Source organism: Monodon monoceros, unplaced genomic scaffold (genome assembly GCF_005190385.1).
Source record: "Monodon monoceros isolate NGI ecotype Baffin Bay Population unplaced genomic scaffold, NGI_Narwhal_1 Super_Scaffold_2, whole genome shotgun sequence".
Taxonomy (NCBI): Eukaryota; Metazoa; Chordata; class Mammalia; order Artiodactyla; family Monodontidae; genus Monodon; species Monodon monoceros.
The window spans coordinates 15355286-15376107 of NW_021703776.1; the positions used below are offsets into that span (position 1 = coordinate 15355286).

At 40.3% G+C, this 20822-nt stretch overlaps 1 protein-coding gene across 3 annotated transcripts in view; it reads right to left on the minus strand.

Annotated features, from left to right (window-relative positions):
- The window catches only part of DLD (dihydrolipoamide dehydrogenase), a 52689-nt gene extending 37406 nt beyond the window's left edge, over positions 1-15283 (minus strand). For all 3 annotated transcript variants that reach the window (XR_003795105.1, XM_029232998.1, XM_029232997.1), the window contains exons 1-8: positions 15159-15283; positions 13582-13660; positions 6219-6298; positions 5664-5732; positions 5020-5089; positions 3391-3491; positions 2943-3086; positions 2385-2486 (exon numbers count right to left, since the gene is read on the minus strand). Coding sequence is in view for 2 of the 3 variants with exons in the window: in XM_029232998.1 (XP_029088831.1) it covers positions 2385-2486; positions 2943-3086; positions 3391-3491; positions 5020-5089; positions 5664-5732; positions 6219-6298; positions 13582-13660; positions 15159-15197 (684 nt within the window). In the remaining variant the exon portion in view is untranslated. The remainder of the gene's footprint in view (positions 1-2384; positions 2487-2942; positions 3087-3390; positions 3492-5019; positions 5090-5663; positions 5733-6218; positions 6299-13581; positions 13661-15158) is intronic.
- Between the last annotated feature and the right edge of the window lie 5539 nt (positions 15284-20822).

Consider the following 20822-nt stretch of genomic DNA (forward strand, 5'->3'; position numbering starts at 1 on the left):
TGCAGGGTGCCTGTCTTTCTCCTGGTGTAGTCAGTATCCTGGGTATAGCATAAAAAGACAGACAGCTGAATTCAACCAGGACTAGTTTCGCCAAGCAGGTATGACAGAATAGCAAGGCAAGAGACTCAAGAACACCTGTAATGAAGTGATTAAAGTGAAACATTATAGAATCTAACCTGCTCGGGAAAGCAGTCAAGATGGGATAAAGGCAGAGAGCAAAATCATAAGAGAGATCTAGGGACTAGAAAACTTGATTAAGTTACAGAACCTGTCTACCTGAGGAATAACTTAATAAGAGGAAAGGAGCTTATGGTTAGAGAATAAAATGTCTGGATTTGTGATTTCAGAAGTAGAGCCATTCTTGGCGATTACAAGGTAAAACGTCCCTGGGAAAGGACTCCTAAAATGGATAGAGGTCACTGGACAAACATGAAATCTGCCAGATGGACAAGAAAGGAGAACCAGGCAGCGAAAAGGTAGGAGACAGCACAGTATTCACAGGACTTCAAGTAGTCTGACATTTCTAAAACTTGAGTTAAGAGGGATCGAGATGAGGATGCAGGGGCAGGGAAGAGTCAGGTCACATAAGTCATGTCTTTATCTGAAATGTAATTCACTCAGAATGAGAGCTGTCTGCTGAAGGGTCAAAGGGCTGGCAGATTTAAATACCTGAAGGGCTGGTAGATTTTTAAAAATTAGTCCAGTTCTAGGGAATAGGAAATGTGAAAGATACAGGGAAGCAGATTTCAAAACAAAAGAGAATGTCCTAATGACTAATGATTACTTAAATAGGTTGCCTTGAAAATTCTTTACTACTAGATAAGTGTCTAAGCAAAACTCCATGCTGGGACTTCCTTGGTGGTGCAGTGGTTAAGAATCCGCCTGACAATGCAGGGAACACGGGTTTGATCCCTGGTCGGGAAGATCCCACATGCTGGGGAGCAACTAAGCCCGTGCACCACAACTACTTAGCCTGCGCTCTAGAGCCCGTGAGCCACAACTACTGAGCTCGCGTGCCGCAAATACTGAAGCCCGCGCACCTAGAGCCCGTGCTCTGCAAGAAGAGAAGCCAACGTAATGAGAAGCCTGCGCACTGCCACATAGAGTAGCCCCTGCTCGCCGCATCTAGAGAAAGCCCGCATGCAACAAAGACCCAAAGCAGCCAAAAATTTTCCTAAAAAAATTATAAAAATAAAAAACTAATGGATGTACATAAATATTTAAAAAAGAAACAAAAAAAAACCCTCAATGCTGATCTACCTGTGATGTTATACAAAGAATCAAACAGAGCACCACTAAGTCCTGTCCAACTCCAAGTAATAAGGGGCAGAAAAAAACATCACTCACCTCAGTAACAAAAAAACAAACAACCCAATCCAAAACTGGGCAGAAGACCTAAATAGACATTTCTCCAAAGAAGATATACAGGCTGCCAACAAACACATGAAAGAATGCTCAACATCACTAATCATTAGAGTAATGCAAATCAAAACTACAATGAGATATCATCTCACACCAGTCAGAATGGCCATCATCAAAAAATCTAGAAACAATAAATGCTGGAGAGGGTGTGGAGAAAAGGGAACACTCTTGCACTGCTGGTGGGAATGTGAATTGGTACAGCCACTATGGAGAACAGTATGGAGGTTCCTTAAAAAACTACAAATAGAACTACCATATGACCCAGCAATCCCACTACTGGGCATATACCCTGACAAAACCATAATTCAAAAAGAGTCATGTACCAAAATGTTCATTGCAGCTCTATTTACAATAGCCCGGAGATGGAAACAACCTAAGTGTCTATCAACGGATGAATGGATAAAGATGTGGCACATATATACAATGGAATATTACTCAGCCATAAAAAGAAACGATATTGAGCTATTTGTACTGAGGTGGATAGACCTAGAGTCTGTCATACAGAGTGAAGTAAGTCAGAAAGAGAAAGACAAATACCGTATGCTAACACATATATATGGAATTCAAGAAAAAAAAAATGTCATGAAGAACCTAGGGGTAAGACAGGAATAAAGACACAGACCTACTAGAGAATGGACTTGAGGATATGGGAAGCGGGAAGGGTAAGCTGTGACAAAGCGAGAGAGAGGCATGGACATATATACACTATCAAACGTAAGGTAGACAGCTAGTGGGAAGCAGCCGCATAGCACAGGGAGATCAGCTCGGTGCTTTGTGACCGCCTGGAGGGGTGGGATAGGGAGGGTGGGAGGGAGGGAGACGCAAGAGGGAAGAGATATGGGAACATATGTATATGTATAACTGACTCACTTCGTTATAAAGCAGAAACTAACACACCACTGTAAAGCTATTATACTCCAATAAAGATGTAAAAAATAAATAAATAAAAAAACAAAACTCACCAATTCTACACCTATTACTCCTGCACCAATGACAACCATCTTTTCTGGAACTTTTTTTAAAGACAAAGCACCTGTAGATGACACTACTGTATCTTCATCAATCTGTAATTAAAAAAAAAGATACAATCAAAATTATTTGGAAAAACCTACTGATTATAAACTGTGATCTCACTCAGTATAATCACTAAAAATACTAAGTCATTTATTTGCTTTGAGCTACTTACGACTTTTATCCATAGACTCAATTTTAACAAAACCCATTAAAAATGCTCACTTAAAAAAAAAAAAAGCTCACTTAAAAATTTATCATTCAGCATTTCAAGACAAAACGGTCAATTTTAACTTCATATTGAATTGAAAAATATCTTAATATACAGTGTTCTATTTCTAGTCACGATCACTGCAGAATAAAGACAGGCAATTTTCCAAAGCTGAATGACTGTCAACATATAGTACTTCAGTCAGAGATCTGTCATTCAAAGTTCATAAAGAGCATAAAGTCGTTTATAAAACATATTTCTGTAGGAAGGTTGTGACAGTTGTAAAACATGTAAATACCGTAATTCCAGGAAAAGGAGTGACTTCTGAACCTGTGGCTATAAGAATGTTCTTTGTATCAATAACTTGAGTGCTGCCATCGGCTTTTGTAGCGGTGACCTGATTTTTCCCAGTTATCTTTCCATATCCATTTACATGAGCAACCTTTATAAAATAATGTTTATAAATTCACAAAGTTTAAAATAATTTTTTGGAGTAACAAATATGATTAATAAGAAAAAACTATTAAATAACTTATCCAATACAAAATACTTCCCTACTTAGTAATGCTACGTATGGAACAGCAAACGTTTTGTTCTATGTATCAGGGAAATCTATTTCAGGTTAACATACTGTTTTAAATTAAATATTCTCCAGCAGCCAAGTTCTAATAACATCACTGTGAGCATAAAGCAATGTTAAGGTGTATATAAAATAAAGCAAAAATTTGAACATTAAACACACTGACCTTATTCTGTTTGAATAAGTGGGCAATTCCACCCGTTAAAGCTTTTACTGCATTACTCTTCTGCTCCATCATCTTGTCTAAATTCAAGCGAACTTCAGACACTGTAATTTGTTAAATAAATCTTTAGTCCATAGCTAAATTCCTGAAGCAATGTGTGATATTTTTCACTAATCAAGGTCTAAAAAACTGCAGCCTAATGCTTACAGAACTGTATAAAAGGCAGTATTAAAAATATTTACTCTAATAACTGATACAATAATCATAGCTGGCAAAAGGCAAACAGCATCCTATCACAATAACAGAACCTATTACACACTGTAAAAAGTCCACCTTCAGGAAAAACCAAGTCCAAAATAAAACATTATACCCATTATGACAATATATTCTCCAAACACCTTATGATAACTATCAATCTGGAAGAGATTTAAATTTAAGTATTGATAAAAATGACAAAGTAAAACATCACTGGAAATTGCAAACAAAAGGGTAAATTTCATGAAACTACTAAAAATACACATTTGAAAACTTCAAATACAGAAGCTTAATATAAAAGAATTTAATAAACTAGATTTTACTCACTCATTTAATTCAGAAGAAAACTCTGAAGCAACTCAGAAGATAAAGCAACTCTAACTCAACAGAACATTACATGTAAGAATACCTCAGAAATCAGCTCATGCAACCAACACATTATCTTAAAGATGAGGAAAGAGAGGCCCTGAGAGATGTGATTTACCTAAAGTCACAGAGCTAGAACATGAAGCTTTACCTACAATGCACGTCTTTGACTAGCCCTGTCTCTTCTTTCCTTTGTGGGTACAGAAAGTGAGTTTTGATTCTACTTTTCATCTAGCTTAATATATTTGCTTTAATGTATTTACATCACTCCTATACCTTCCTGCCTGCCTACACTAGAGCCCAATCTCTCAGAAACCTACCGCTACAAAGAAATAAATGAAGGAAAATCAATTAACACACCCCCCCCCCAACCAAGGTGTGTTTTGGCCCTTCCTAGAAGGGCCAAACAATATATCTATATCTCTATATATTTCTATATCTCTATCTCTATATATCTGTAAACAACAATAATTGGAGAAAAAGGATGAAATGAAAACAGTCCAAAAAGAATGGCAGGAGATATGACGTAACAAATTAAAACGTTATGAAATGTCCTTCTTTTCCACTATGCTGCATCCTTCCCCCTCTCCCTGCACCTCTTTCCACTACCAACAACTTAAGGAGACTTTGCTTCCTTCACCATTATTTGCCCATGGCACTCAGGAATCCAGCACCTCCCAATGATCCCTAGGTTTCAGGGAAATAAAAACTGACTCCTCCCTCCCTCCCTCTCTCTCTCTCTCTCTCTCTCTCTCTCTCTCTCTCTCTCTCTCACACACACACACACATACACACACACACACACACACACACGTTAGCAAAGGAACACAAGATGTCATAGTAGGAATATGAATTTAAGCCTTCTTTCTTAAATAATTCTTCTCACGTTAACATCTTTTTCTTACTCTTCCCTCACTGAACATATATTACACACTCATGAGACACAAGTCAAGTTAAGCCAGAAGAGTCAAGTTAAGTGATAATATTGCTAAATATGAAAGGTATACATACTTTCAATTCCTCTAGATGCAAAATCTTTTCCGTGGGCCAGATGGTAATAATGAGAGTTATTCAATAAAGCCTAAAGGAAATAGACTCAATTATCAAATTTCACAAACCATATATAATCAAAAACCACTTACAAAATGACATTCTCTACGTGAAATAGCATATAGGACTACACCAATTCAGTTTGTTCTTACATAATTAATCTAAGACAAACAATAACGACTTAAACGTTCAACAAACAAGAATGAAAAAACTACTTTCTTTAAAAGCAATGAATTAAATACACACTTCAGAAAGGCAGGTTAAAAAAGCAGTCATATTTTCATATATAAAGGGCCTAAAAGAAGAATTTACTACCTATTATCTGTTTCACTGTAAAGGAAAGCTAAAAAGAAAAAAAGTGGAACATCAGAGTCTGTCATCAGAGCCTAGCTCAAAGGCTAGGCATTCTGAGACAAGGAAGTTATTTCAGGAATGTATGGCAGACTGATGACAGTACTCTTAAGTTTTAACAAGGGAAAAACATGTTTTTATCATCCCTGGTTTATTTTTTAATAACTGTATTAGTTTAATATTCTAATCTCAATATATCCTTCTAGCTGGTGGCTAATGAAAAAATTTCTGCACTGCACAAAACATATGCTCACCTTAGAAGGAATACAACCAACGTTCAAGCAAGTTCCACCGAGTGTTTCATTTTTCTCAACGCAGACGGCCTACAACCAAAGAAAACATTATTTACTGCACATAACCTGCAGTGTTTCAGTTCACTAAAATTCCAAATGTATCTGTCTTAATTCTTCTACAAAACATGCTACTGAAGCTGTGTTTGTGAGAATGAAATAGACTCCTTTATAATTTATTATTTGAATAATACTAACCCAAAAGCAAATTATTCTAAAAGATATTTTTGTTTAACAACCAAATACATGTTTTTGGCTCTATTACTGTATCTTCCAAAGTGTGATTAGAAGCCAAAACAAAAAAGTATTGGGGGGAGGGGAAAATAATGACTTCACTTTGCATTTCATGAAAATACTACAATCGAATAAACTCTCTCTTCATTAGTCTCAGGCCTAAATATAATTTATAGAATTAAGAAATTATTTACCATTATTAATTACCTGCAAAGTATTTTGTGAATGTGATCAACTCTTGCCAAATGAAAAGGAATCAACACCTAGTCTGAGCCTAAACCTTACCTTGAAGCCTAACTGGGCAGCTTTAATAGCAGCAACATATCCTCCAGGACCAGAACCTATCACTGTTACATCAGCATCAACTACAATAAAAGCAAATTGATACAAAACAATAAATTGCTTAATATTGACCAAAAACAGTACATTAAAAGAAAAATCTTACATTTTACACCTCCAAGAAAGTACAAATAATCAGCATTTTCTACACAGTACTATTCATTCCTAGGTACCTGATGTTCTTTGACATAACTGAAAATGGCACAGATTTTTAAATTTTGTTTTCTATTTATTCATTACAGCATACCAAAATATAACTGAGTTTTGTACCCACTGACCTTGCTAAATTCCATAGTTTCATAACAGACAGGCATTTACTAACACATCTGTATGAAGGAAACAGCCTGAGCTTTGGAATCTGACATACCTGGCTTCAAATCTCAGCTCCTGTCACTTATTAGTTGTGTGACTAAGTGACCTCATTTTTCTGTCATATAGGAACAATAACACTGTCTTAAATGATTGATGTTTGGATTAAATAAGATAATTTTGTATAATACTTTAGTTCTCTCAATAAATTTAAGACTGATTATATCCTTTTCAGGTACTTAACTTCTAAGATATCAGGGGGAAAACTCTGCTTCCCTATAATGCATGGCAAATACGTTTTGAACTTTATTTGAATAATGATACATTTTGTATAGTTTAAGATAATAGGCTAAACAGAACTCAATGAACTATTCTGGACATTTATCATATAAAGATAAGAAACTGAAAATTAACTTTGATCAGTAGCCTGAGGAATATAATAATTATGATACAAATGTAAAATTAAGTCCAATTATTCCCATTCTCCTCAATCCAACATCAAATAAAGCAACAATAACTGTTAAGAGTTAGAGACAGTCTCCCTTCTCCACCCCCAACTGTCATTGCAACCTAGCATTTAGCAGTTTTTAACACACTTTCACATATATTACCATGTTTTACCCAGAACTTCCTAGGAGGAAGGTGAGGATGGCATATATCCGATATATCACAGATTAAAAAACACTAGGTTCAGAGAGGTCAATTAACTTGCCCAAGGTCATCTAGCAATCGTGTGGGAGAGACAAAATTAAGTTTTCTGTCTCTCCTTCCAGTGGTATTTCCATTATTCACACTACTCCATTCCTCCGTTTCACCTATCCCCAAGGGCAATAATCAAGCTTTATAATAACTAGCTATCTGACCTTAGGTGAGTAATTTAACCTGCTTCAGCCTCAGTTTACTCATCTGCAAAATAAACAGTACAAGAAAATCTACCTCATAGGGCTGTAATACAGAATAAATAATGTATGCAAATAGCTTAGCATAGTACCTGGAACATACATAGTAAGTATTCACTGTATAGTAACTATATTCTGACCTAAAAAGACAGCAATTTTAATTTCTTATCATCCCTCCCCCACAAAACCCACACCTCCTAGGGGATGGGAGTGTAGTATCATTCAAAAGACCTTTGCTGGCCTGAACAGAATCAAATAACCTCTATGTTATTTGACAACTAACAAGTTAGCCAACCCAGTTATCCACAAAGTCTAAGGATCGTCCACTGAATAAATCATAGTACTGATTCTCCTTGGTTATGTCAGATGATAATTAGGATTACTCAATACATGAAAAAAATATAGCTGGTCCAATACATGATAAAAGTATTGCTTCAATTTCTACTGATCCATTTATGCTTTTTGGCCACAATGCTTGGTTCACTCATTCACGTTCAGAATTAAGTATGTAATAAAATGTATTTCTATTTTCAAATCTTGAACCAAATCAGGACCTAAACAATATCCCTTAGTTTGGGTCCTAATTTTTAATTTCACAGTAATCTAAATACAAGCTCCACATGTTTCTTTGCTGATTTTTTAAACATTTTTTTGGTTATAATATACATGTTTGTTGATTAAATTTAAACACAAAAAAGCCAAAATACTTGCATTTTATTTCCCAATTTACTGTGTCATCTTAGGTCTTTTTAAAAACTGTAGAAAATACCAAAAAACAGTTCGCCTTGCACTGAAGATACTAAGTGCACCATTCCATCAGAATCCCACTAAAGTGCTAGGAAGCACAAAGATGAAGGGAAAAAGAAGTCTTCATCTGAAGATTTGTCAACTGAAAGTATAGGAGGGTATGATCCAATGCAAAGCTTCAAAAATAAGCTATTATTTAGGGCAAGTACACCAATGTCTGCAATTTACCTTGAAACGCATCAGAAAAGTAAGAAGAGTGAATGGATACGTATATGGATGAACAGATATGTGATAATGTAAGTATAGTAAAATGTGAAGAATCCATGGGTATTCACTGTAAAATTCTTGCACCTTTTCTAAATGTTTGAAATTTTTCATAATAAAATACTGGAAAAACAAACCAGCTAGCTTTCACCTTTACCAAAGGCTGCTTGTAAGTGACAGTTTACAATACCTGATTCTGACTCACCATCTCCTTGTCAAGAAGCATTTCTCAATTTTAAAGTAGTTTTAAAAATCAGGATATAGAAAAGTAGTTAAACCAAATACATTAATTTAGGGAACACTTAATATATAATTTTACAAAACTAGCATCAGCCTTTAAAAGTGAAAAAGAAAAACTGAAAAGGATATACAAATTGATAGCATAAGAGAACGATGACTAAGCCAAAACGGCAAAAGACAGCTGGATAGCAATCTTCATTTCAGGTGGCAGTAAAATACCAGGAGAAAGCTATCGGGTTGATACTTTAAGAAATACTGGGGTACAATAAGAGGTGACTGACTTAATTAGTCAACGCCATGAAATGAACCGAAAGAAAAAGCAGGAAAAAGTGCTCTACAAGTTACTCTACAAATGTTACTTATTATATCATTACGAGGAAACTAAGGATACCACATTATCAAGGCTACCACTGAAATAAAGGTGTCCGGTTACAAACCAACTGTAATCATCAACAAATTACAACACATGTTTTAAGAAGTCAGTCGGCAACATTATCTGCCACTTGGATAATTTACATGCCAGGTAGTGAGCTAAATGCTTCCTGTTGTCTTATTTAAGCCTCGGCACATCTCTGTTACACAGTTATTACTGCCATTTAACAGGGAGAAAATAAGGCTTGAGGGTAACTAAACAACCTATATAAGGTTGCACAATTAGTAACTGATCCAGCCAGGATTCAAGCCATATTCTTTAGATTCTGTAGCCTATGCTCCTACACCATTATGCCTCTCAAACACTCAGATGATCCCATAATCTGCAGGTCAATCAGGAACTCCAACTAAAATGACACGAAGCTCTTCATTATCAGAATGAAATCAAATTTCATGAATGCCTACCCTATGAGGAAATCATCACTACCTTCAAAAACCTTATGTTATAGTTAGGGGAAATAGGCACATATCAAAATGTAGATAAATCAAGATTATTTTTAAAACAAACAAAAAAAGGAATAGGAAAAGAAATATAAGGCAGTAATTATTAATTACCAATTTCACTAAATGAGTATAAGAGCTACTTGTTGTAATGTTTACTTGTTGTTTTGTTGATGGGGGTGGGGGGGTCTGTTTTAAAATCATCAATAGCCTGGGACTTCCCTGGCGGTCCAGTGGTTAACACTCTGCACTTCCACTGCAGGGGGCACTGGTTCAATCCCTGGTCGGAGAACTAAGATCCCACATGTTGCGTGGTGCAGCCAAAAAAAAAAAAACAAAAAACCACACCCAAAAAACACAACAAAAACTACAATAAAATAATCAATAGCCTTAATCTTCAGTCTATTTCCATAGTCACATCCTCTACCTGTGATCACCCTAAACAGTTCAGCTTCAAAGAAAATCTTGAATTCTAATACTTTTACTTTCTGATGATAACCCTACAACCCTCTAGTCCATAACGAAAGAGAAACACAGTAAAAGAAGAAAGGATTTGAAGTTAAACAAACCTGAGTTCAAATATGAGCTCTACCATCTCTTAAATTCTTGGGAAAATTATTTAATCTCTCTGGGCTTCGATGCAACATAGGCATAACAGTGACAGTAATATCTACATCCCAGGGTAGAGAGGTGAGAGATAAGGTATGTCAAGATCCTGGGAGAATGCCAGGTGCACACTGGGCACTCAACACATGTTTCTTCCCTTCTCAGATCCTCCTCCCAATTTTGGTCCTGCAGCCTCCAGTCCCCATCCCCACCCTCCTCAGCTACCACAGTGTTACCTCCTGCCAAAACCCAACTAGGACTTTATTCTCTTGCTCCTCGTTGGTTTCCCTGCCTCTTGGTAGATAAAATCCAAGTTCCTATATACACATCTAAATCTCTTAGATAGCTATTTCTCCAGCCTCATCTTCCACCACATTCTGCTTATCAACCAATATCATGCAGTTTAAGCTTCAGCAATAATGAATTACTGGTACCTTACACGCACAGAATTGGGCTGGTCCACCCACATACATTCTGGCCCATCTACCTAGAAATAAATACTGACAGCAAGTATTTCACATTACAGACACAATTCTAAGCTCTTGGGCTACCAATGAATGACAGAGCCCTGGTTCTTACAGTCTAACGAGAGAAAAAGTTATTACAATAAAAACTCTGATCTGCAACCAAAACGAGCTTTAAAAACAAATCTGATTATATCATGTCCCTGCTTAAAACACTTCAATGACCTCCAATTGCCCTTAAAATAAAGAGTTAGGGTCTTCTGTAACCTGGAGAAGTCAACCGTCAACACATTTCAGCCACACTGGCCCTTTTCGGGCTCCTCAAATGCACTATGCTCCTTCTCGCATCAAAATATTCCCACATACAGGTCTTTCTACCTGGAACACCTCCTCCCATACCCACTCCCACCCCAACCCTTTTCAGATATCATCATTTCCTTAGAAAATAACTGTGGCCATTCCTGATCCATATACAGATATCATAACTCCCAATGCTCAGTTGGGAGCGCTGGGACTCAGTGGAGTCCTTATCACAATTATTTGTTGGATGTTTATATTCCCCAGTGGACTGTAAACTATACAGCTGCATCTTGTCTGTCCTGTTCACTGTTGTATCCCAGCAACTAGTCCAATAACTGGCACACAGTAGATACTCCATATCTGTTGAAATAACGAATGAATAAATTAACGTAGCAAATGTGACTGATGAAGGGCTGTAAGTCTATTCCTATCACGAAACAGGTCATATCAACAACAACACACAATACTTTTCAAATCTTGATGAATTTGGTTCCTATTCAAACACCTCCCAGATGCTGTAACAGGGACTGTATCACAATACGCTTCAACTCCTCAAGTTGGTCAAGCAATACTCATGTAACGAGGCAAGCCAAACAGAACAAGGATAAAGAGCGTAAGCTCTAGAGTCAGAAGAATTTTCCCAGCTCTGTCATTTCCTAGCTAAGCTCTCTCGACTCAGCTCCTGCATTCACTAAATGGGGAAAATAGCAGCACACACCTGGTAGGAGAGCCACAAGGATTAAAGACTGTGCCTGAGACAGAGTAAGCCCTCAATGCATCAGTTAATATCACTGTTGCTGCTGGGTACTCACTGTGTACCTGGCATCATACTGGATGCTTGTGATGGAGCATAACTAAAACAGACATGGCCCCAGAGTTTATTCAATAAATATGCACTGAGTACCTACTGTACCATTTTTGGTGCCGAACAGTCACAAATCAGTCCTTGCCCTAATGAAGTGTGCACTCTTGAGGAAAGTACAGACATTAAATAAACACCTCAGACAAATATAAATATGTACATAAAACACTTCTTACTTCATGCAACCAAAGACTTTATGCACGGAATCTACATGGGTACTAAGGGATTTATAATTTACTCGATGTCAAGGGATCACTAAATTATTGGATTCATGAGTGCTCAGTTATCCCCGTAACATCACAATCTAAGTTCCTGCCCAGGGACTGCCTGGCAAATAGAAGGTACTGAATAAATCCTCCTTGAATATGTAATACCAAAGGTGCAGAATGAGCCATGAAAAGTCCTTACTTGCATGCTCTGGAAGTGAAAATCTAATATTTCTCCTGTTGAGCTGAGAAGAATAAGTAATAACCCCATTTAACAAAAGAGACAAAGAGGGGCTTCCCTGGTGGCGCAGTGGTTGAGAGTCCGCCTGCCGATGCAGGGGACACGGGTTCGTGCCCCGGTCCGGGAGGATCCCACATGCCGCGGAGCGGCTGGGCCCGTGAGCCATGGCCGCTGAGCCTGCGCGTCCGGAGCCTGTGCTCCGCAACGGGAGAGGTCACAACAGTGAGAGGCCCGCGTACCGCAAAAAAAGAAAAAAAAACCAGACAATTTCAAATACCCAACAGTCTTGGTAATGGGAGGCCAAAGTATCTTACTATAAACCCATTAACTCCCTGTTTTAAATACTTTAAAAGATAAAGTACATATCCTTTACAGAAACTTCAAAAATATAGAAAAGTATAAAGAAAAAAGTATTCATAGTCCATAGCTTCCTTTCAGGGTACATTCTTCTAGTCTTTAAAACGTGCTTTTGATAAGCCCACCAAGATTTTCATTCAGCATGGAAAAAGATTTCTCACAATTCTAAACCGTGTTAAGCGACTAACACACTCAATCTTACCCAGTGGACAGAATTAAGTTTTTTGGGTTTTTTTTTTTTTGACCACACAGCACAGCAGGCAGGATCTTAGTTCCCCTACCAGGGATCAAAACCCATGCTCCCTGCAGTGGAAGTGCCTAACTTTTTAAGTGTAAACATATAAAATCGCTCCTCTGCCCAACACCCTTCAGTGGTTTCCCCTCACACTTGGGAGTAAAATCCTGGCCTGGCTTATAAAACCCTCCATATCTGATCCCTGCCTAACTCTCTGATTTTACACTCTATGGGTCTCTGCTCTACCCACACCAGCCTTCTTGCAATTCCTTAAACCTCACAACTGAATTCTCACCTCAGACCCTTCTCACTGCTGTTTCCCTCTGCCTGAAATAAACTTCTCACTCCCTCACTTTACTCAGGCCCTTACACAGAAAAGCCCTGACACCCTATCTAAAATAGCCTCCTTACCTCCCAACTACCAGCTTTTGTTTTCAAAGACCTCCCAAAATATTTCCCTGTTACTTGTGTACTGTTTGTCTTTTACCCCCAGACTATAAGTTCCATAACAGTAGGGCTTTGCCTCATTCACCACCCAGAACACACTAGATGCTCAATAAACGTTTAAGTGAATAAACATATGAACAAATGAATTCTATGACCGATTACTTTATTATTAGTTACTCTACCATTCACTTGCTTTTACATTTAAACACAAAGGAAATATGAGTTAATATGAGGAAAACCTGTTTTACTAAGTACTTACTTGGTTGATCTGCATAAGTTCTCAGTGGCACTGCAGAAACTCCTTGCAGACCATGAGATATTCGATTGAAATGGCCTCTCTGAAACAAAGAAAAGAAAATGTTCCTATTATGTACAATATGATTTCAAAATATAGAACTCCTGAACGTCCTTGAAAACAATGAGTTAAGGCAAATGTATCAAGCAATGATTATTAATGTATCTTCCATTGCCACAGAGGTTACACATCAATTTCTCCTCTTCTGTAAAAACAGTCAGCTTACCACACTTTTCATTATGAACAGTCAACATCCCATTTCATATTTAACCTAACTAAAACATGTTGCTCAATGGTGTTAAGTTTTATTAAGTTTTCAGGAAACATGGCTAACTTTTGGTGTCAGGGATCATTTTAATGTCATAACTAAAGTGTTCAAAGTTCTAGCTTAAGTACTTGGATAATTTCATTATGCAATCCTTTTACACGTGATCCATGTACAACCTATGAAGAGGTATCTGAACCGTCCAACAGGAATAGGAAATGAGACAAAATACCTTAGAAAAATGCACCAAGTAATGTACTCATATTCAAGAGCTACTACGGTTTTACAAACTGCATCATAATCTCCACAACAACCTCTAAATGTGGATGGCTACTATTTCCTAAGAACAGTGAGGCACAAAGGAACAAAGCAAATAGCTCCTATCACAGAAGGCAAATGGGAAGCAGTGACAAAACCTACACTGAGCTAGTAACGTTGTCTATTTCAAGGCAATTCTTGCACCTGAGGTCAGGACAGCGGTCCAAAGAACAGCAGAATAAATATCAGTCCTGAGTTTTAGTCCCAGCTCTGCCTTTCACTAAAAGTACAACTCCTAGCATGTTACATTAACTTCGGAAAACATAAGCTACTCATCTTTGAAACAAAGGAGTCTGACTACTGTATTATTTTTAAGGTCTGCATCAATATTGTATCCAGGCACGATCCCACATATATACACTTTGGCTGTATTCGGTACATAAATGAAAAAGGAAAGCTTTCCTGAGAAATTAAAATACGAGCTTTACAATTAAAAATACGAGCTTCTAAGAGGGAAGTCAATGCACACTAGCTTAAAACTGCAAACACTGAAGGGACCTTCGAGGAATTCCTAGGGCTACGTGTTAGGGCTGACTCGGTCTGGGTCTTTCAAGCGGTGGCCCAAGGTTACCTGTCCACAACAGAAAGGCCACTCAGGGCCGGGGAGAGGATAAGCAAAAGTTATGAAAAAGAGTCGACCGTATGGGGCAAGGTAGACTCATACTTCCTCCGCCAAGGGGGCAAGGCCTACGTGCGACCGCCAGGCTCCACGGCCCAGGCTCGGGAGGGAACTGTGTGTGACTGCTGGCCGTCATACAACCGGCGGGGCCTCTCCACCGCCCAGGCCTCTGCCTCCGAACCGCTGCCCGGGCTGAGCCGGTTCAGGGGTGGAGCCGCAGCTGGTCCCGGCCTGGCCGCCGGCCTCTCCCACCCCCACCACTTAGGCCGCGTCCCGGACCCCGTCAGCGGACCTCTCTGTGCCTCTGGCTCAGCACGACCCCACCCAGTCGGCCCTCACCTTAGCCAAAGAACAGTACACACGACCCCAGCTCTGCATCTTGCCGCTGGACCTTCCTTTCCGCCAAAAGCTTTCACCTCCACTAAGCGTCTCCGCCGGCTCGCCAAGGTCTCCCCGCTCTGCGCATGCACGAGCGCGGCCTACGTCATCGGTCGGGCGCCGCGCGATTGGCCCGCGCCGTGCGGACCAGTCAGGCTCGGCGTCGTACACTGTCGTAAGGCGCGTAGTCCTTTGGGGCAGCGGGGAATTAGGGACCGTTCTAGAGGAATGAAAGTGTCGGAGTTGCAATGTGATCTTATAGAATACTTGAAAGGCGTTTGCTATCGTAAAGCTATCGTTTGCTTAAAGCACACTACAAAAAGTAAAGTTTCACCAGTTCTCGATGCTGCTAGGCTGAGGAATCTCAGCACTTTCCGGGCACTATCTCACTTTATCCCTAACTATAGGAAGGATTCCGAGTATTTCTACTTCTTGGATGAGGCCCTGAGAGGTTAAACAACACCCCCAAGGTCTCACCAAGGACAGATAGCTGCAGCACTGAAGTCAAAGCCTTTAGTCTTAATTACTGCTTTATAATCTCTCCCTCAGTTCAAATGCCATGTAAGAGATGGGGTCAAAGACTGTGGTATCACCAGCATCCTGCTCTAAGTAACTAAGCTAACTGGCAATGTTTAGAAAACACACTATCTTCTATCTCCTCAGATGGGAAACACACCTCCCTGTTGAAGCAAATTAGAATGGGTGGGGGGTGGGGGTTGATATCATACTTTTTTAAGAGACACTGAAAACCATTGTCTTCAGAACTGAGCACGGAGATCTAAGGTCTGATCCTTGCTTTGCAATAACTCTGTATAGCGTGGATAAAATTTAATTCTACATTTCTTGAAAGTTTACTGCCCAGGCACTGTGGATTTAGATACTAATTAGAAATTAATGGGAGTTCCCTGGCGGTCTAGTGGTTAAGACTCCGCATTCTCACTGCCAAGGGCCCAGGTTCATCCCTGGTTGGGAAACTAAGATCCCATAAGCCTAAGCCGCGCAGCATGGCCAAAAAAAAAGAAAAGAAAAGAAAAGAAAAAAAGAAAGTACTCCTTGCTGAGGTAAGCTGTTTTAGGAGAGAAGATATGAATGATATTTAGTGTTTGTTATAGAGGCTACCGCTTTGTACTCAATATCCATTCTCCCTCTTCTTTCCTTTGTAGATAAGCATTTTGGCCATCTTAACCATTTTCCTGGCTTTAGCACCCACCTGCATACACTGATAATGATAACTCCTAGATCCTTAGCTCCTGTTTCTACTTCTCTCCTGGACTCCAATTCCATATTTTCAGCTGTCTACTGAACACGTCCAACTGGGCGGTTCTGCCAGCACCTCAATGGCAATTATCTAATATCTAAAATGTTAAATACATATTGTCTCCTTTATATTTATAATTCATGATACCTCCATATAGCCAGTCAACCATAGGAAAAAATATCGTAGCCATTCTCAATTCTTCCCTGTATCCCAATATCTAATTAGTCACTGTTTTACTTGACTACATCTAGAAGCAGACCTGGAGACAAGCATTTGAGTGCAACAAGTCTGTTGGAGAGATGAACCAAGAAAGCATCAGTAGGGGATGGAAAAGAGATGGAAACGATTTCAGTTACGTTAATGACTAGATTACCACTGTGGGCAATTGTGTCTCAGACTCATTGGACACCTCTGGAAGACAGCATACAGCATGCTTCAGAGTTGTCCTACCTAAAATATATCCATCAACTTCCATCAGGCTTTGGTTGAGGACTGCTCATAGAGATTTTAACTCCCTGGCACATCTGGCCTGCCCTGTAAGTGGGCTGAGTGAGCACCAACAGCGGGAGAAATCTCTCAGGCAAAGAGACCCTGGTGCTTCCAATAAGAAGGGTTTGGGTGAACATGAAAAGAAAAAGTGAGTGCTAAAAGGATACAGGTGAGACACCAGTAAGGTTGGCAACAATCACCAAGTTCTGTCAATTCTGAAAGTGAGAATAAGAGTGAAGGAAATAATGATGATGGCTCCAAACTTTCTACCTTAGATGGCAGGGTGGGTAGTGAAAGCAATACAGAAATAGGCAGTCAATACAGAAATAGGAGAAAGAACAGCTTTGGGGAGAAGATAAGTTGGAGACAGAAGGCTCCCCTAAGAAAGCGATGCTCTAGCTAAAATCCAAGCAATTTGTAGGAGGGCTCCAGGCAGTAAGCATTATTATCATACCCATTTTACAGATGGGAAAGAATGCAGTGAGGAGAACTGGAATGATAATTAGGATACCAAAGTTCTAGACCTGAATGCTCTTCACTTTCTGTGTAATCTAGTATAAGTCGTATCTTGGGACCTTGGTTGCCCAAATTTTCAAATGAGGGGCTACAAGCTCCCTTTCAGCTATAAAGCTATTCCACTGAGTTGCATAGAGTTGGCTTCCAGAGAACCACATAACAGTCACATCTGTAGTAGAGGTTCGTTACTTTGGCGCTGTCATCTAGTGGAAACCTCACTCTATGTTTGACAGATCTGTCACAGTGTGAGGTCACACTCCACTAGGAAGCCCAAGTGGCCCTCCCTGGCTCTCCTGAGAGGTAGAACAGGCACAGAACCTAAGCCAATCAGATGCTCTTACCAGGACCAAAGTCAGGAGTGGCACAAAGAAACTGACAGCTTAGAATTCATGCCACTAGCAGCTGCTCGGTGGCCAGTGGTGACAATGGCAGTGCTCCATTCAAACCCTACCTGTGGAAAATCTCAGCTGGGGCCGCCTATCTTCCTGCCTGCTTCTCAAAACTTCACATCGGTTCTTTCGCTATCAGACAGCTTGCCAATAAATTCCTTTTTGCCAAACTGAACCAGAGATGATTTCTCAGAGATTACTTGTAATCCAGAAACACGACTAGTACACTACCATTTATTAACAAGCTGCTGTGTACCAGACACCTTAAATGAACTTTAAAGAAATCTCATAAGATTGCAAGATAGGTATCATTAATCTGGTTTTCAAGAAAAGGAAACAGGCTCAGAGAGTTTAAATAACACACGTAAGCTCATGCACTCAATCAGCAGCAAACCACAGTGTGCCCCTGCCTCTTGCACAATTCTGTGCCCCACCTATTCCTGCTGGACACAGCACTAACCAGTGAGGAAGAGAATTCCTTGGCTTTCTTTCTACTACCTCGTTCTCTTCTGGGGCAAGTCCTCATCTCTGGCACTGGCCGGCCTTGATTGATTAACTCAGGTTTGGTGGGGTTGAATTTCTCCACCTATTAGGACACAAACAGCCCACATGGTCTCAGGTGTACTGCCCATAGAGCCCTCTCCCCTGGGTAGCTCGTGGTTTTACTGTAGCCAAAATTCCGCCTCTGTACATCAGTACCGAATTGAATCTCGGAAACAGAGTTTTGTGTGAAGTAGAAAAGAATAGTTATTGCCTTGCCAGGTAAAGGGGGCCACAGAAGGCTAAGGCCCTCAAAACCGTGTGTCCCAGGGGCTTCCCTGGTGGCGCAGCGGTTGAGAGTCCGCCTGCTGATGCAGGAGACACGGTGTTCGTGGCCCGATCCGGGAAGATCCCACATACCGCGGAGCGGCTGGGCTCCTGAGCCATGGCCGCTGAGCCTGCGCGTCTGGAGCCTGTGCACCGCAACGGGAGACGCCACAACAGTGAGAGGCCCACGTACCGCAAAAAAACAAAACAAAACAAAACAAAACCACCGTGTGTCCCTACCCAGAGGGGATGGGGATACAGTAATGCTTCAAAGAGGAGGGCGTGGTCAACACGTGTACGTTCTTCTGATTGGTTGGTGGTGAGGTATTTGGGAGTCAGCATCATCAACCTTCTGGTTCCTACCGGTCTACGGTCTATGTGCTTATGGGCAGCATGCAGTCAACTTCTTTCACCTGGCGCGGATTTTAGCATCTGCAAAACAGCTCAAAGATATTAAACGTATCCCTTGAGGGGAACCAGGACCCTGCCCCCAGGCTTCACTATTGTATCTTTCTTTAAAAAAAGCTTTTTATTTTATTTATTTTTGGCTGCGTTGGGTCTTCATTGCTGCAGCACGGGCTTTCTCTAATTGCAGCGAGCAGGGGCTGCTCTTCATCACGGTGCGCGGGCTTCTCATTGCGGTGGCTTATCATACTGCGGTGCATGGGCTCTAAGCGCCTGGGCTTCAGTAGTTGCAGCACGAGGGCTCAGTAGTTGTGGCACCTCAGCTTAGTTGCTCCCCGACATGTGGGATCTTCCTGGACCAGGGCTCGAACCCCAGTCCCCTGCACTGGCAGGCAGGTTCTTTTTTTTCTTTTTATTTTTTTGCGGTACGCGGGCCTCTCACTGCTGTGGCCTCTCCCGTTGCGGAGCACAGGCTCCGGACGCGCAGGCTCAGCGGCCATGGCTCACGGGCCCAGCCGCTCCGCGGCATGTGCAATCTTCGCGGATCGGGGCACGAACCCGTGTTCCCTGCATCGGCAGGCGGACTCTCAACCACTGCGCCGTCAGGGAAGCCCTTCACTATTGTTTCTTGACTGCTCCTCCCTTGTCTCCATGTCTGATTAGCAACTGTTTGAACCTGCCTTTGGAACTCAGGGAAGGTCATGGAGGCTGAATGAAAACTACTTCCTACAAGCAAGAAACAGGGGACACAGAAATACTTTTGTGCCCAGGAGTCTCACAGAATCCTGCTCATTACGGAGGGAATAACTATACTTTATGTCTTAATCATCTCCTTTCTTCCTGAAAATTTTCATTTTCTTAGATGATGCTTAAACAACAACAAAACTATACCAAAATGTTAATTTGAGCATCTGTGGTTGATTGAGTTGATAATAATTACTTAGTGTCATTATAGTATTTAAGTAAACTGAGAAAAACAGAGTCAAAAGTGTACTATAATGACACTTTTTGCAAAAGCATGGATGAACATAGACACGATCATAAAAAGTGACATAAGTCACACAGAGACTATCATGTAAAGTCACTTCTAAGTGGAATCAAAAATTGATACAAATTAACTAACATGAAACAGAGTCAAAGATTTAGGGAAAAAACTTATGGCTATCAAAGGTGAAAGGCTGGATGGGAAACATAAATTAGGAAGTTTAAATTACGATAAACACCCTTACATACAGAAAATAGGTATTCAGTAAGGACCTACTGTATAGCACACAGACCTCAATATCCTGCAATACACGACAAAGAATATGTAAGATTGGTAGAAATCAAAAGAAGAATATATAAATGTCTCTGCATAAGGGAATCAGGTGGGGGTTAACCAGAAAGAAACACAACATTGAAAATGTGCTTTATTCCAATACAAAAATAAACTAAAAAAAAAGAGGAGGTGGGGAATTGTTAGGAAAATTGTCCAGTGTCGGAGACCCAACATACTGTCACAACCCTGTAGCCAGAGCGGGCTTGGGTATCAAAGCTGCACTTTAGGGGGACTGAGAGACCTGGTGACGATGTGCACCTAATGCAGCCCCATTGGAGATGTGCTGCCTGATCCCCACTCCAGATGCCGGAATCTCCAAGGGCGCGGGACCCAACCGACAAGTAAACATGCCTGTGACACCCAAAGGATGGTAGAACCTCCTTATGCAGGAAAGTAGGGAAGATGTTTGAAACGTCACCTAATCTCCACATGTCCTGATGGTG